Source organism: Maylandia zebra, linkage group LG20 (genome assembly GCF_041146795.1).
Source record: "Maylandia zebra isolate NMK-2024a linkage group LG20, Mzebra_GT3a, whole genome shotgun sequence".
Classification (NCBI taxonomy): domain Eukaryota; kingdom Metazoa; phylum Chordata; class Actinopteri; order Cichliformes; family Cichlidae; genus Maylandia; species Maylandia zebra.
Window position 1 is genome coordinate 15,238,452 of NC_135186.1, and position 16,005 is coordinate 15,254,456.

The 16,005-nt window shown below is 40.9% G+C and overlaps 1 protein-coding gene across 2 annotated transcripts in view; it reads right to left on the reverse strand.

Moving 5' to 3' along the window:
• Positions 1-17: 17 nt before the first annotated feature.
• lamb2 (laminin, beta 2 (laminin S)) overlaps positions 18-16,005 on the reverse strand; it is a 44,202-nt gene continuing 28,214 nt past the window's right edge. Inside the window, exons 17-36 of one of the 2 annotated variants that reach the window (XM_004565467.5) lie at positions 15,827-15,959; positions 15,564-15,756; positions 15,108-15,251; positions 14,371-14,602; positions 13,075-13,244; positions 12,576-12,611; positions 10,117-10,341; positions 9,797-10,014; positions 9,620-9,716; positions 8,126-8,307; positions 7,837-8,027; positions 5,771-5,955; positions 5,394-5,635; positions 5,008-5,211; positions 4,337-4,481; positions 4,028-4,235; positions 3,800-3,941; positions 2,461-2,637; positions 2,226-2,385; positions 18-1,242 (exon numbers count right to left, since the gene is read on the reverse strand). In XM_004565467.5, coding sequence (XP_004565524.2) covers positions 1,106-1,242; positions 2,226-2,385; positions 2,461-2,637; positions 3,800-3,941; positions 4,028-4,235; positions 4,337-4,481; positions 5,008-5,211; positions 5,394-5,635; positions 5,771-5,955; positions 7,837-8,027; positions 8,126-8,307; positions 9,620-9,716; positions 9,797-10,014; positions 10,117-10,341; positions 12,576-12,611; positions 13,075-13,244; positions 14,371-14,602; positions 15,108-15,251; positions 15,564-15,756; positions 15,827-15,959 — 3,421 coding nt within the window. In that variant the 3' untranslated portion in view covers positions 18-1,105. The remainder of the gene's footprint in view (positions 1,243-2,225; positions 2,386-2,460; positions 2,638-3,799; positions 3,942-4,027; positions 4,236-4,336; positions 4,482-5,007; positions 5,212-5,393; positions 5,636-5,770; positions 5,956-7,836; positions 8,028-8,125; positions 8,308-9,619; positions 9,717-9,796; positions 10,015-10,116; positions 10,342-12,575; positions 12,612-13,074; positions 13,245-14,370; positions 14,603-15,107; positions 15,252-15,563; positions 15,757-15,826; positions 15,960-16,005) is intronic. The other variant, XM_004565468.5, reaches the window with a different exon arrangement.

A 16,005-nucleotide genomic window follows, 5' to 3' on the forward strand; every position in this document is an offset into this window, starting at 1 on the left:
AAACAAACAAACAAACAAACATCTACACAGATTTTTTAAAAGTTATTCATTCATCAAACTGTACACTTTAAAACTTTACAAAGGTTACTTTTGGTATTTTCATTTTGTTAAGCAGTTATCAATCATTTGGCTTCAGCTTCTAGGTGTACCAAAATCATCTGTTACACCTAGAAAAAAACAAAAAAACAAATTGGCATGCAAATAGTAAAAGAATGTATGATACTGGCAATGTAAGGCACAATTAAACAGCGTACTACACATCGCTTATTACTATGTCACTTCAATAAACAATAACTCCAAGCTCCATCACAGTATGTGTGATAAACATTCACAATCTTGGCATTTGGTTGCAATTCTTAACATTCAGTATACAGCCACCCTCCTACTCCAGGCAGCAGAGACAAACAGTTCATTATTTTTCCACATATAAATGTTTATGATTTGTTTCCCTGCTATTTTGCTTGAAGACAAACATGGTAACTGGATTCCTGACTCACACTTCATCTGTGCTTCATTGGACAATTTTATATAGATATATATATAATAAAGGTTCTTATTACAACTACACGGCTCTGTTTGCTCCTTCCTCTGAGGATTTTATTCAAATTTAAAAAGCAAAATAACAAAATAATACTTAAGAGAAAAATGTGACAGCTGATTGCAACTTCATCCACATTCAATAACAGAAGACAATGGTTAATGGTTAAGGCCTGGACCATCTAACTACAGCTAGACCATCACATGGTAAATAAAGGGAAAACATTATAATTTAAAATGATTTAAAATATATAACTTACATTGTTTTTATAATTGAAATCACACATTTTAACATATACATGTGATCTTATTTGCAGCAATAAATGCAAATATATTGTGCTCGAATTTGAATCAGAAATAAAACATGACATCAGACAACCTTTATTTATGTCAATATGATAGCAACGATTGCAAACACTGACAAAACAGGAACATTTGGAGACAAAAATGCACATTCACTTCTGGAGTGACTTTATTTTTTGTTGCGTTTTGACGTGTAACTGTATCTGAAGGAAGTGGCAGACGGAGAAGATGGCGGACTTCTTTCTTTTTGACTTTGAGTGGTGAGTTATTGACATGTGTTGTAGATCTGGATCTGTTTGTTGATGTCATGGAGGATGCTTTTCATCTTGTCCTCCAAACCGTCTAGCTGACGAGCCTTCCCCTCCAGTTTCTTCTGGTTTTCCTCATAGTTTTTTTCCAACTCTGCAGAATCCAGACATTTCAGGAATGGTTACACAGCGAGACATTAGCTGATCGGGTCTTGGCTTTTAAACACACAAAATATCTAATCTGGAGTATCTGGAAAAATGTTCTCACTGTCAATTTTAGACTGTTTTTAAAACACTGTGAATTAACATTTGGAGTTCCTCAGGGACCAATTGTAGGACCCAAATGTTTTCAGTCATATACATGTTCTTCATTTAGTATTCACATGATAAGGAATGACAGCCAAATAAAGCTAAATATCTATTCTGTTGCCACGAAACCTACTGATGCTCTTAGATGTATTTTAGATTTGTATTTTAATGCTTTGCAACCAAAAAGGCCACAACTCAAGTATTTTACATAGATTTTTAAGCTGAAAGAAAGAGAAATGTTATGAATGAATGTGTCAATCATAAAGGGAATGTTATGATCGACACAGAATTTAGCCTGGAAGGAACAGTGTGACATTTAAAATGTTAATTTTATAAAAATTAATCACACCATATTTAATTTAATTAATAACAATTTTGATTTTTTTTTTTTTTGCTTCAATGGATGTTCTAAATTCAGTTAATAATTGTGGAGCAAAAGTTGTCAGCTTAATATACTGAAGTTCTCTGCTGATGTGATCTGAGTATGTGAGTATGTTGAGCAGGTATGTTAGTCTTTGAAAAGTCATGTTTATATCAAACATAGTGTATATATTTACACAAGTACTAATGTCTTCTGTTTGGTAAGGTTTATTTGCCTTTTGTCCACATTATTCTTTTCATAACTGATCATTTTGTTGTATTAATCTCGTTTAAAGACTTGTATTCTTAGAGTGTTGTCAGTCACCACACATTTTAAAAATGTACACATGTTGCCTACAAGTCAAGATTGACATAATTTAGACAAAATTTGATAAATGTATTGCATCAACTGTTTCTTTGCAACTATCTGCTTTTGTCCTCCAGACACTCACAGACATTAATAAGTACCTGCAAGCCTCTGTAGCTTTTTCTGGGCATCTTTCAGAAGTTCCTTGGCTTCATCTCTGAGTCTCTCTGCCCTTTTCTTGGCATCCTGCACAGCCTTGGCTTTAGTGTCAACCCGCTGCTGTACCTCATTGTATTTATCTGTCAACTGACCATCCAGAATCTGCGCAGAAAGACATCTTCTTTTATAACAGACATGTCTGGTTGTTATGAAGCACACACAAACACAAACACACACCTGCTTGGCTTCATTTGCCTTGTCCCGTGCCATGGTAGCTGTCTCTTCAGCTCGGGCAGCTGCCATGCTGTTGCTGGCACGTTTGGTCTTCAAGGCATTGATCTCACGTCTCAGTGTGTTGAGGCGGGCCACGGCATCATTAAGGTTCATCTCACCATCGGATGTTTCTGACTCAATCTGCGTAGAGTGGGTAAAAGAAGTAAAGTTCTTTCTGAATTGAAATTAACGTTATCTAACTGGGATAACTGTCATTATCCCTTATGTGCAAGTAATTTCTCTAAGCATGTTGATCAGCTTGCATATGTTTTGGTCCCTGAAATTTCACGAATAAAAAAAAAAGCCAAACAAAAAAACTCTTTTAATCTATGGTTATGTATTTTATAACCACTAGGGGGCAGCAGAAACATGCTATAAACAAAACACTGTGATATGTATATTTATCTTTTATAATTAGGGTCATTAAAATCTAGTTTAATTTTTTTATTTTGTTTTTGCCTGCTGAAAAAGGAAGCTGTCCAACAGACACAACTCTTAACTTCCTAAACTATATTTTTTTTATGTAAAATGCTTAAAGAAATAACCTGTTGTTCAGTTAAGCTCTACTGTGGCTCACAGCCACTGACCAGAGAGATTCTGCAACAACAAACAAAATAGCAGAAATATGACCTTTACGGAAGAAAACCTTTTAAACTTTTCTTTGGGACAAAGTCTGCAAAATTTTCAAACTTTCATTTTTGTTTTTATTTGGGCACTAAACATGAGGTTTTTGTGTTCTACTGACCACTAGAATGAAAGTGCTTTAAGATAACTGTACATATAAGTGCACAAAGGCATTTGAAGTTTTCATCATCACCATATTTGTGCTTTGAAATGTGACTAGTGAGGAGCAGAAATGACTGTGAAACCAAGGCCACGGCTCTGCTCTTACATTAGAGACTTGTCACACAGTGGGCTCATCCCAAAGCGACGCTGTTTTATCATCTTTTTTGTCAGTAATGTTGAGCATCATTAATCAAATTAACATCATGTTGGATTCAGTAAGAATAACATTTAGCAAATGAGACCAGTATACCAGCGTGTGCATTATATCCATACAGATTATGTATGCAGCTAGCTAAAGAAGCTTGCTAATTAGCTGATAATTTAGCACTCAACCCCTTTCATCCATATACAGCAATTTTGGGCTCTAAAAAACTAACATGATGTTGGTCAAAATACTAACACTGAAACTTTAAAACTAGGAATCCAAAACCAATGAGTGATGTCACAGCGACTACATCCATCTTTTGTATACAGGCAATGCCCACAATATACATAAGTGTTATGAATTTTTGCTAACCTCTGTCAGCCGTTTTTTAGTCTCCCCGATGTCAGCTCTGGCTTTTGTTATGGCTTTCTCTGCTGAAGTCTGGGCATTCTTAGCATCCACCAAGGCCTGTTCCACTGTCTCTGCTGTCGTCTTCACCCCCTCAGCATGATGCCTTCACAACAATGAAGCGTTAATGACTGCAAGTAGCACAAATAACTCTATACCGATACATTATAATACAGTTTTAAATCTAACTACCTCGCCCTTTTGGCATCCAGCAGCAGTTGTTCGGCCTTGCGGACATCATCCTGCGTCTGCTGCAGGATGGCATCCACATTTGAAAGGCTGTGGACCCGCTCCTTGATTTCATCAGCGAGATGCTTGATTTGAATGGGTGAAGCTGGAATGGAGAGCTCCAACACACGGTTTGCCACTGCCTCAATACTATCTGGGTCTGCGCCTTCCTCTGAGAGAGATATATCAGGATTATTAGGAGGCTAGATTATCAGGTAACATCAATATTCAACAAGGTTTCAGTGATAAATAAATAAATCTTTTGAAGATTACGTGTGAGAAAGTCCCTGATCTGTTTGATGAGGTCTCTCAGGTCATTATTGGAACGCTCCACTTTGTTCTTGGTAGTGGCGGCTTTATCCAGAGCTGCCTTGGCTTTACCCTTAGCCTCCTCTGCCTGTGTTTTAGCCTCTGCCACCTGGATAAAGACACAAATGTTTATATCTTTGATAGGGAGATTTACAACTGCACTTATTACTGTGGGTGCAATCAAAATGTTTGGTTACTAGAGTAACCTCAATTCTCTGAAAATCAAGCGAAGTGTCTCACTATAGAAATCACCTTCTGCAAGCTCCTCACACTTCTGTCTGTTTCTCAACCTACTGAGCAAACTGGTCAGACACAGAACTGACCCAAGCTCTTAATGTTAATATTTGGGATAGGGATGCAAGCCTTGTGGCAGAGAAGGATGGTTAAAAATTCCTCCACATTGATGTGTCAGAGTGATAAAGTCATTCAACTACAAATAAAGCCTATACTTCCAGATACTGCTAGAAGTAATTCGTTTTTTGCAGGAATCCAGAGTCCTGTGAAAACCCGTTTCTCTCTCTCTCTCACACACACACACACACACACACACACACACACACACACACACACACACACACACACACACACACACACACACACCCATCTCATCTATAGATCTGCATATACTCTCATACCTTAGTAAAGAGTCCCTCCACTTCCTTCATAGCTTTGTTCAGCTCCCTCTCTGCATGTCTGGCTTTCTCCAGGGAACTGTCAGCTACTGCCACAGCACCGTTACAGTTCAGGCCTCCACAATGACGCTTCCCCTCATCATCACGGCAACCGGCACCCCCACAGGGGCTTTCTGCACAGGGGGCATCACCTGGGGCACCACAAACCTGTTGGTATGAATGCAAATGTAATTTCACTGGTATGGATATTGCAAGTATATGTGCAGGACTCAAGTACTCCTCTAATCCACAGTGGATAGAGCCTATGTCACCTACAAAATAAATATGAGTAAATATGAAACTATATGAGTGCAGACAGCTAAACAAGAACAATAAAGAATAAAACAAACCTTCTCGTTGAGCTTCTTCATGTCCAAGCCCTGTGTTTTGGTGTTGAGCTCTCCCAGAGCACGCTTGTTTGCAGCATTTTTACGGTTGAAGTCGTCTTTCTTTGCAGCAATGAGGCGTTCAGTGCGGCGGCGTGTGTCTGCAGACTGGCTGACTGTACTGGGTTTGGTGGTGGTTGATTCATTAGCCCGCCTCTCTGCATCGCGAGACCTGTTGTAGGAGCTAAGGATGCTGTCATACGCCCCTTTAAGAAACATATTAGATGAGATGCTGATGTTATTTCTGATTGGAGTGAAAAATGGGAGGTAGATGAATTATGCAAAAAATAATATTCTTAGATTTTATTAGACAGAAATTTAAATCAACACAGTTTTCTCACCTAAGAAGTTGGAGTTTTTAAGGATATCCAGCTGGTGGTGTAGCTGCTCTGAAGTGAGGTTAAGCTCTTTGGCCTCTCTTTCCAGAGCACTCAGCTCCTTGCTTGCCTCTGAGTTGCTGTCCTGCACGATGGTTAATTCTCCCTCAAGACTGTTTAAGGTGTCAGTGGTCTCACCAATCTGTGCTCTGGTGAGAAAGACAAACATCTGTAACATCTGTATCCACAGACAAATCTCAGTTTCTGAAAGTTGTTTTTTCTTCCCTGGTTTGCTGCATCAGTAAAAAAAACAAACAAACATCTTTACCCCTTCTGTAAATGATGAAGCCTTTGATACCTGACTAAAATCACTGTAGGATTTGTATATATAAAATATGTTTGGCTTGAAAATGTAATACATGTTGATAAGATTTCAAATCAAATCAAAAAAATGTCACGGTCCTGGGTCTTCAACTCTTACTCATTCCTTTGGATTTATGAAATGTTTACATTCAAGTTTTATATTAGTTAATGTTGAGTTTAGTATTCTCTAGCGCACCTGAGTTTGTTATTTCTAGTTCAAGGTTCTTGTTTTGTTACGTTAGTTCCCTTTCGTGTCCAGTCTGTTCCTAGTCTCATCTCTGTTTCTTGTCATCAGCGTCTCCTGTTGTAGTCTGTTTAGTCTCCATGCTTTGTTATCCTTTCTGTCTCCCTGCTCATGACCCCGTGTCTGTCTGCTTTCACTGTCTAATCAATCTAACACATCTGTAGTCCTGTCCCTGTATTTAGCCCTTCCTGTTCCCATAATCTTCTGTGTTTCATCGTTTTGTCTCCCCAGTCAGTCATATATCCATGTTTGTTTATCCCCAGTCCCTGTGTCACATTTTGCCAGCAATAAAGTTGTGATTTTGAGTTTAACATTCGTCTGCTGAGTCCTGAATTCTGGGTCCATTTCCAGCCAACCACATGCCTGCTTCACATGAGACAAACAAATGAGTAGGATGTATACTTCTCTCAATACACTTCAACTGATCAGGGCAAGTTCAACAGTGTATCTTATCATTATCTTTACTCACTTACTCTAACACTGGGGAACAGGATAAACAGTCAGATGAAGCTGGTTATTAATTTTGCTAAATTAATCCCTTTACCCCGGATGTTCACATAAAGGGTTGGTGTTGCCAGCATCTAACCAAGCGGTGTTTCGCAGCACATCCTTTCTTTCACAGAAAATGATCCCTGCCACGTACTCTGGAGACGTCAAATGGTGATTAAAAAATCTATAAAGACCATAACTTACAAAAAAGCGCTGTTGTAAAAAGGGGAAGAGATGATCTTGAAATGGGAAACTGACTCTGGACCCAAATGGGAAAAAGTATAAGGAGGATTCAAACTTGTACGGTGTGCCTTAGACATTCTGCAGCACAGTTTAAAGGCGCACATCATCTTCATTGGTCTAAGGACAAGTTATCAAAAATTCATATAGAACTGGACCCTAAATATGACTGCAGAGGGCCCCCAGCCACACTAATGGACATGCTTTGGTTATCTCTATAGCAACATAGATTGTGTAATAAACTTTTTAGACTTGTTCTCAAATATACACTGTATCGCTGTTCAAGACGTCCCATGATTGCCATCTCTTCTCCTGAGTAAATATGTTAATGATGTTTGATTATGTTGTTTTGCTATTTGATCTGGCAAAAGATATGATAAAAAGTCCTTGATCAAAAGGTTTTTTTATTTCTACTGCTGGTCCTGCATTTGAGAGCAGATGTTCCTAATATGGTCATCTCAGGCACACAACTCTATTTTGTGAGAAGAGAGGCTCCGCCCACCACTTTGCCAAACCTTCTGTTTACAGGTTGCTACCAGTCAGAATAATAATAAGGTGAAAGGAGCCAGAAATATTTAACTCAGACACAGGGTGGACTAAGGCACTCTGGACTGTGTGTCATGCTAAGCTATGAAAGTCGAGTCAAAGAATAAAACTATGGAGCTGGAACTGAGCATGATAAGGAAAGAAGGGTTTATGCTGAAACTATTAGCTAAGTTAAGCAATAAAATAACTGCAGATGAATCTGCTTTACCTAAGATCTTCAATAAGCTCCATTAGGGTAGTGACAGCTGCAGCAGTGGCATTGCGTGCAGTGACAATGTCCTGAGCTTGTGCCAGCTTCTCCTCCAGGTCTTTAAAGGCTTTCTCATAAGGTCCAATAAGCCCAGTGGTCTGAATCTCATGGGCACGCTCTGCAAGAGCCTTTGTGCGCGCTCCCAAGTCCTGGTAATGACAAGAAAGAGAAACAAAAGATTGGGGTTGACACCTAATCAATCAATGATTCAAGGATTAGATCCATCCTCCCTGCATTAAAGCTGAACCTGCACAATGCGATCCCAGTCCCCAAAACACTGGTGACAGGGCTGGCAGTTGGGGAACTGGCCAGAAAAGCCTCTGGCACACTGGTCACAGCGGACACCCGACACTCCCTGCTGACAAACGCAGTGGCCTGTCACTCGGTTGCACTGAGAGGTCTCAATCCCACGCCAGTTACAGTCACATGCTATAGGGGAGAAAATGAGAGGATAGTTAGTAGAGAACAACCTCAGGTAGCCTAGCAGCACCATATTAGCTTCTGTGAGTCTTCACCTGATGCTGGCTGAACACGGCACAGGAGAAGCTCTTATTTTCTTTCTCTACTTTCTTTAAGACACAAGAAGCTTTCTCTTGGCAGCCCTTCCAAACAAGCCATACTTAATCAGTCTTTTTCCAGTTCTACTGTCATGAACTTTAACGTTTAAAACACAAAGTCAGACTTCTAGAGTCTAAGAAAAAGCTCTTAGGTTTTTTGTAGTCTGTCTGAGAATTGTACAGTCTGGCCTTGGGCTGAATTTGTTGGAATGTCCATGCTGGGAAGAATGATAGCTTTCTTCACTGTTTTCTACTTGTGAACAAGTTTCTCTCTGTAGGATGATGAACTTCAAATAGTTTGGAAATGGTGTTATAACCCTTCCCTGGTTGATGGGCATGAAAAAAATTACTTCTCACAGATTAGTGATGATGTCATTCCTCCTTGTGGTAGCACACAGCTGGATGCTGCCGACCACCAAACTCCCAAAACATACATAACTGATACATAAGAATCTTTCAGCTGAATTTGAATTCAGAGAAGGTGTACGTTATTTTATACATAACTGCATATTAGCTTAAAACAATGCAAATGTACTCGTGTACAATATTGCATATAGCCCCACAAAATTTCCACAATAACAAAGAGCTTACTGCCAAAATCCAACCACACACCAAAGACAAGCTTAGTCACAAATCTCTACTATCACATTTTCTTTATAATGTCAATGTTTGTAATATTACTTTATGGTACAAAATTGTTATAAAAAGTTCAAGATTGCTTTCTGTAGGCTACAAATCACACGGATGCAACTGAGTAACCCCTGTCAAGGGTACAGCAGTGCCTAGAGGATGCAACAATACTTAAGAGGGTCTCTAAATCATAACGTTTACATTCTCAGACAGTATTCTGTGCTTGGGTCCTGCTGCTATTTTCCAAGTGTGCATTTGGAAGCGCACAGAGGTCCCAAAACAAAAGCTAGTGTGCCAAATGAAAATAGTGCAGGTGGATAAATAGTCTCCTTTTGTTGAGACCTGACTGACTAACCTGAGTGACTGTTGTCCAGTTATGGAATACATTTATTTTGAAACTCATTGTAACTAACAGCACTGTGTGCATGTGTTTATCATTCTGTAAGAATACTTTCTTGAGTGCAAACAATCTCAAAGCATGAGCAGCAAGAGTTCATCTCTTTAAATCATTTGGTCTCTTTAACACTGTTTTCTCATGTTCTTGTGTCTCACACCTCTGCACTGTGTCCTGGGGTCTCCCCAGAAGTTCTCCTGACAGTCTGTGCATGCCTTCCCTCCAAAGCCATCACGGCACTGACACTGACCAGAGAACTGCACGACAAAAAGAAATATGTCACACAAGCTCTGTATAGTGAAAGCATTCCCACTAAAAAACACAAAGTATTCCCTACCTCATTACACGCAGAGGTAACAGAGTTGTTAGGATCACAGCTGCATGGTTCACAGCCCCTCCCACTGGCCAGGTTCCAGTGGTTGGGGGCGCAGTGGTCGCACGCCAGACCTACGACATTTTGCAGACACTGGCACTGGCCTGTGGCCCGCTGGCACACGCAGTCCTCGCGCTCAATACACTGGCTGCGTTCAGTACCCAGGAAGTTACATGTGCACTCTGAAGGGGAAAAAAAGGCTAATTAAGATTTCTTTCGATTTCTGAAGTATCGCTAACGTGCAACACAGAGCTTTTTCTTTTCACAGTGAAAGTGATTCTCACTCCTGCAGTTTCGTCGGGAAGCATCCCCGAAATAGCCGCTCTTGCAGATGCCACAGTTGGGACCTTCAGTGTTGTAAAGGCACTTGTTACACTCTCCGGTCTGACTGTCACAGGCGTTCACGTCTGACATGTCTATGTTGTTGTTACACTGGCACGGCTGGCAGCGCCCTCCTGGCTGAGAGGGGTTACCGTAATAACCCGGGGCACATTCCTCACATCGGGCACCTAGGTTGGGAAAAAGAAGAAGAAATTGTCATTATTTATGGCCAGAGCAGAGAGGAAGAAGATATGATGGCAAAAATAGTTTTACATTTTACATTTTGTGCCGTGATTTTAGGATGAATGATCCGAGAAGAAGCAGGAAAGTATGAAATTCCAGTGTTAGAATCAGTAGACAATCTTGGTTTAAACAGTTATACTGCCCCTCATCATGAACAGATTCTCAAGTCCTTTCTACTAAAAGAAACCTGTTAGTCTAACACTTGGCTCAACCCATTTTTTAAAGCAAGGAAATGATTACATAAATCCAGTATTTTACTAAAGCAGTCTGTTATGTAGCAGTTCTGTTACTTGCCATCACTCAAAAGTGTTTTGTTAACCAGTTTCATTAGTGAAGCATCTTTGTCCCCACATTCTTCTCTAGGACATCATACTACACCTGTGATCACATACATAATGGCTTATAATATTTACGTTCAGTGATTTTAGCATCATGCCTTCATCTGCTATGGTTTTCTGTTCTGTTTCTGTGCCTCTGCTGTGTTCCTGGTCTCATGTCCCTAGTGAAGGTTTGTTCTGTATTCTTGTTTTCCTTGTTTGTCTGTCGTGTGTTGTATGCTTGTCTTGGTTCTCTGTCACTACGTCGTCCCTATATTCCATGTCTAGTTACTTTTGTCTCTGTGCTCCATGTTTCCTCTGTTCCCGAGTCTGTCATGTTTCCACGTCTCAGTGTCTAGTCCATGTCTTTATGAATGTCTCATTTGTCCCAGCTGGGTTCCCACCTGTTCCCCCATCCTCTCGTTGTCCTGCTTGTGTATTTAAGCCCTGTGTTCGTCTCTGTCCGTTAGTTTCCCAGTTTCTGTGTGTTTTGGTTTGAGTTCATATTTCGAGTTCCTTGCTTTCGGTTTTGTTTTTTATATTTGTGAAGAATTATTTCAAGCAACAAAGCTGTTGTTTTCAGTTAAATTCCCATCTTTGAGTCCTGCGTTTTGGTCCTCATCCTGAATGAAGAACCTCAAGCTGTTTGCAGGTAAACTAGGTCTGGGTCGTCGATTTCTCTTCCAACACCACAAAGACCCAAAACATACATCACTCCTGGTGTAGACTTGTTGAAAACCACAACAACTGCAGGCTGTTCAGCAAGAAAGGATGCAAAATCCACTATTAACATCACGGGGTGCTGATAATTTTGGCCATGGTAGTTGTTTTCTTTCTTTTTTTTTATATAAGTTTGTCTGTGTGCAAACTAAGATAGCATAAGCATCTAAAATAAAACTAGGATATTTGGAAATTCCTTTCTCTGTTTTAACAGAACTTGGGGAAATAATGAAAAAATAAAATTTTGATAGGTGGCCTAATAATTCTGTCCTAATCTGTAATATACTGTATTATGTCATCAACTACTGCTACACACAGCTTTGACAGTGTCTTCATAGATTATTAGCTGTCCCTTAAAAGTTGGACATCAAAGCCGAAATACTCGGCATACCTGAGCCAAGCAGGAACTGGAGCACAGAAGAAACTTAGAGAAAGAAAGAATGAGAATGTGGGGAGAGGTAAAGTCAAGCTGCACTGGCAGCACAGACACTGAAGTACAGAGAGGATTAGACGACAGCAAAGTTGGATGGAAGACAAGAATTAAGGAGAGAGGACGTCAAAGGGAAGAAAAAACAGTGTGGAGCAGAAAGTGGGAGCTGTGGATATACAGAAATAATCTGCATTTTTAGGGCCTGCAGTGCTCCATTATGCTTTATCTATGGAGTAAATAAAATACAAATAAATGTGTTTATCTTGATTGTATGGCCATATTGCCACAATTACTAACACTTCTCAACATCATTAATTCACAGAAACAGATGAAACCTGCTCAAAACACAAAACTGACCCAGACTCACGCCCACATTACGCTTCCTTTGCACTTTAAAAGGTTTATTTTTGTAAGAACTGCTCAAAAACACTGAATCTGGGTCAGGCCCTTGTATTAGGAGCATTTTTACAGATGTGGTTCAAATGCTATTTCTACACTTCTAATGCAGTTTAAACTTCTAATTTCAGGCGCACAAAAATCACAGACAGTCACAGAAAAGGATTTGGCATTCTTTGAGCCAGGTCTCACTCAGGAGTGCACTGTGGCACAGCACCACTGATGGGAGGGGTGCTGAAGCCATGCATGGGTAGGAATGGTGGAGCGGAAAGTGAGGGTTGGTGGGAAGGGAGCAGGGTCAACCATCATTACTCACGCTTAAAAATGTTCGCCCCGGAGCGTTTAACAATCCCTGTGCCAGTAATACAGGGGAGGGAGGAAACGATAAAGGTTACCATTCACCAGAAGCCGCTGTCAAAGAATCATCCTTACCTCGTTTCAGTTACAGCCTCTGCCCTGTCTTAACTTGTGTTATCACTGTAGCTTGTAGATTGTAAGCACTGTTTCAGATTAATATCAATCATTGAGGTTATTCAAATCACAGGATATGCTACAAAATCCAAATCAGCTACAAAAACAATGCTGATGAAGCACAAGTGACATAAAATACTAATATTTCATGGTTATCTTTAAGTGACACAACTTACAGCTGAATATACATCAGATAAGTAGTATCACAAAGTATTTATACTGTGTGCAACTAAAGCTAGCACACACACATCTGGTCTCACCAGTCAGTGTCACGTGCTGAGGATGAGGAACAAACAGAAGTTAAGGTACAGAGACAGTAGGAGAGTGCACTGACTCAGGTTTACCTGTGTACCCTTGGTTGCAGTTGCAGATGATTTGTCTGTGACGGCTGTCCTGATAACAAGACACGGCAAAGTGGCGTCCGCTGTTGGGACCATCTGGGCAGGGGCACGGACGACACTGACCGCCGGATGCTGTGCCCAAAATTGGATTGCCATAGTAACCATTGGCGCACCTACAGAAATGACAAGCTGGGTGACTCGGGTGAACAGGTGTGCTTCTGTTACAGCAGTGTATATTGAATTTAAATGTGGCTAAAGTTTCAAATAGTGAATATGTAGCACATGTACAATAACCTCTGTGAGCTAAAAGCTCCAAATGTTCTCTTTCTTTAGGGGTTTTTCTCTGCAATGCTGATTCTGTTAGCTTAGCACATATTTCCTGGTACAGTCATCACTGCTTGTGTTGATGAGGAGGTGTTGCTAAAATGCACTGCAAATGTAAACAGTCAGTTTTGAACTGACTGGGATGCCCGGCGAGTATTTGAATGCCAGCTACAATAAGGAGTGTTCAAAGTGGTGGGATACATCCTGGACAGGCTGTCAATCTGTCACATGGCGAACGCAGAGACACAGACATCCACCCTCGCATTTACAACTACAGCCAAGGTAAAATCACCAGTTAATCTAGTGTGCTTCCTTAACATGCGTGAGGAGACTAGAGTACCCACACAACACAAGTCCACAAGAAAGGTGGATTGAACCCAGGATTATTGATTGATTGATAATACTTTATTCATCCCGAGGGAAATTGGGTTAAGGCTGCCAGCCTTGCCAGCGCCATCTTACCCATCTGACCAATTGCGGTGAGGCACCGGTGCTAACCACTGTGAAACAACGCAGTTTTACTCAAAGCCACTGTTCGCAGTAATGCCTTACAAAGTACGTCATCAAAGTGCTTTTTTGCTCTGATGTGTGAACCGTTAGCTTTCTTTTGTGTCTGAAGCTGTTTGTAGTGTTTCCTTTCATATTCTCTGGCTTCTTGCGTGGCCAGATGCCACTTTACATAATTTCCCCTAGGGATCAATAAAGTATTCTGATTCAGATTCAGACTTAAATTTAATCTGTATATCTTTGGATTATTCATTTAAGATGGAATCAAAGTAAAAGAAAATCAATATTTTGTAAACCTATCCCTAAACGTTTAAGGCATCATTGGTGACAACTCCAGCACTAGCGCAGAGTCATAACTCTAACCCTATATTTTGCAAACATTTTCTTTTTTTGTCTAAACTTTTGAATAAAATCATCGTTGATGATCTCATCCACAAGATTCCAAGCAAACTAGTACTGTATCATCACCTCTCACACTTGTCCCCTCCAGTATTATCTCTGCAGCTGATGCAGGCGCCGGTCCTCTGGTCGCACTGGTCTGCATGCCCGTTACACTGGCAGGGTCGGCAGCTCGGGAAGCCCCAGTAACCCGACTGGCATCTGTCACAGCGCTGACCGAATGCTCCCGGACGGCACTGACACTGACCGGTAAACTTGTCACAAAGTCGGGTCACTGAGCCGTCCAAACTGCAACCGCAGGCTTGACAGAGAACAGACAGAGATTACAAGAGGAAATGAAAAAGGATGAGAGGGTTTTAGAAGGACATGATGGGAAAAGAAGAGGAGGTGGGAGAAAGAGTTGAACGTAGAAATAAGAAAAAGAGGCTTTGGGCATAGCAAAGTTGCACTGACAGGCAGTAGAGGGCGCCAGATGCATTGTACACAACTCATTAAAAGAACTGTAAATGTACAAGTACACAATTCAAGCTCACTACTCAACACCTGTAATGTTGCTGGTGTGAGTTGACAACAGGTTCCACTAAAGAGTGCTTCAGTAGTTCTTGACTTGTATGACACTTTAGTTTGTAAAGAGTCAGGCTATCTCATAATACTTTGCTTTTCCATCCCTACTAATGTTTAACTTCTCATCGCCACTAATGTTTAAACTTACTGAGGAAATGTTTAAACATTAGCAGCTGGGAAAAAATATGGAATGGACCTGCAGGAAAAATGAGAAAGGCCTGAGCTGGATCTGCACTTCTCACCTGTGCAGCCTGAGGGCCCAAAGCCATACATTCCTGGAGCACACTGGTCACAACGTCGACCAATCACATTGGGTCTGCAGCGACACTGGCCTCCCCGGACATCACACAGAGAGCTGATGGACCCCTGAGGGTCACAATTACAAGCTGGAGGACAGAGAAGCCCCAGCATCAAACCACCGGATCCAAACATGTATTATAAACAACGATCACAATGAGAGAAAAAGAGCAAAGAAGTGGAGCTAAAGTCACCCGTCTGGAGCGCATCTCGAAAATGATAAGATAAATAATGAGTGATTTAAGGCGTTTCTGAGAGTTGCATTTAACTTTAAGGAGGACAATAATGGTGTCATAAACAGTGTTAATTTCACTGATGTTGTCTGAGATCATGCAGGCTCCAGGAATATAAACATATAATCATAAAGTCATACAAACAGATAAGCTTTATTTGTAACTCACGCAGAGCTCCATCATTTATGATAGCGGACATGCTGCTTATCAGCTTGGCACAGGTGTCACTCATCAGTGGGCGCGTCACACTCTTTGCCCCGTCGTGACAGTGATACCGCTCATAGGTCTGCCTCCTGATGTTGGAGGCTGGATCTCCTGCATTGAACATCTCCATGGCGGAGTGCCGTGGCATCAATGCGATCTGGAGAAGAAGGATTTGTTAAAAAGGCAAGAAAACACCTCTTATTTTAGACAGCTGAAATGCGTCTCACAGAGTCCACAAGAAGGACGGCGTTGGCTGCTCCATTGAGGATACTGTTGGCATCCTGATAGCGTCTGAAGTCCAAGCGGAGGGTGTAAGTCACGTCTCTCTCCAGACACAAAGGCTGAAGAGGCACCACAAACCTGAGGAGAACGCAGGCAGCGCACAGTTACCGTACACCAGTACTGA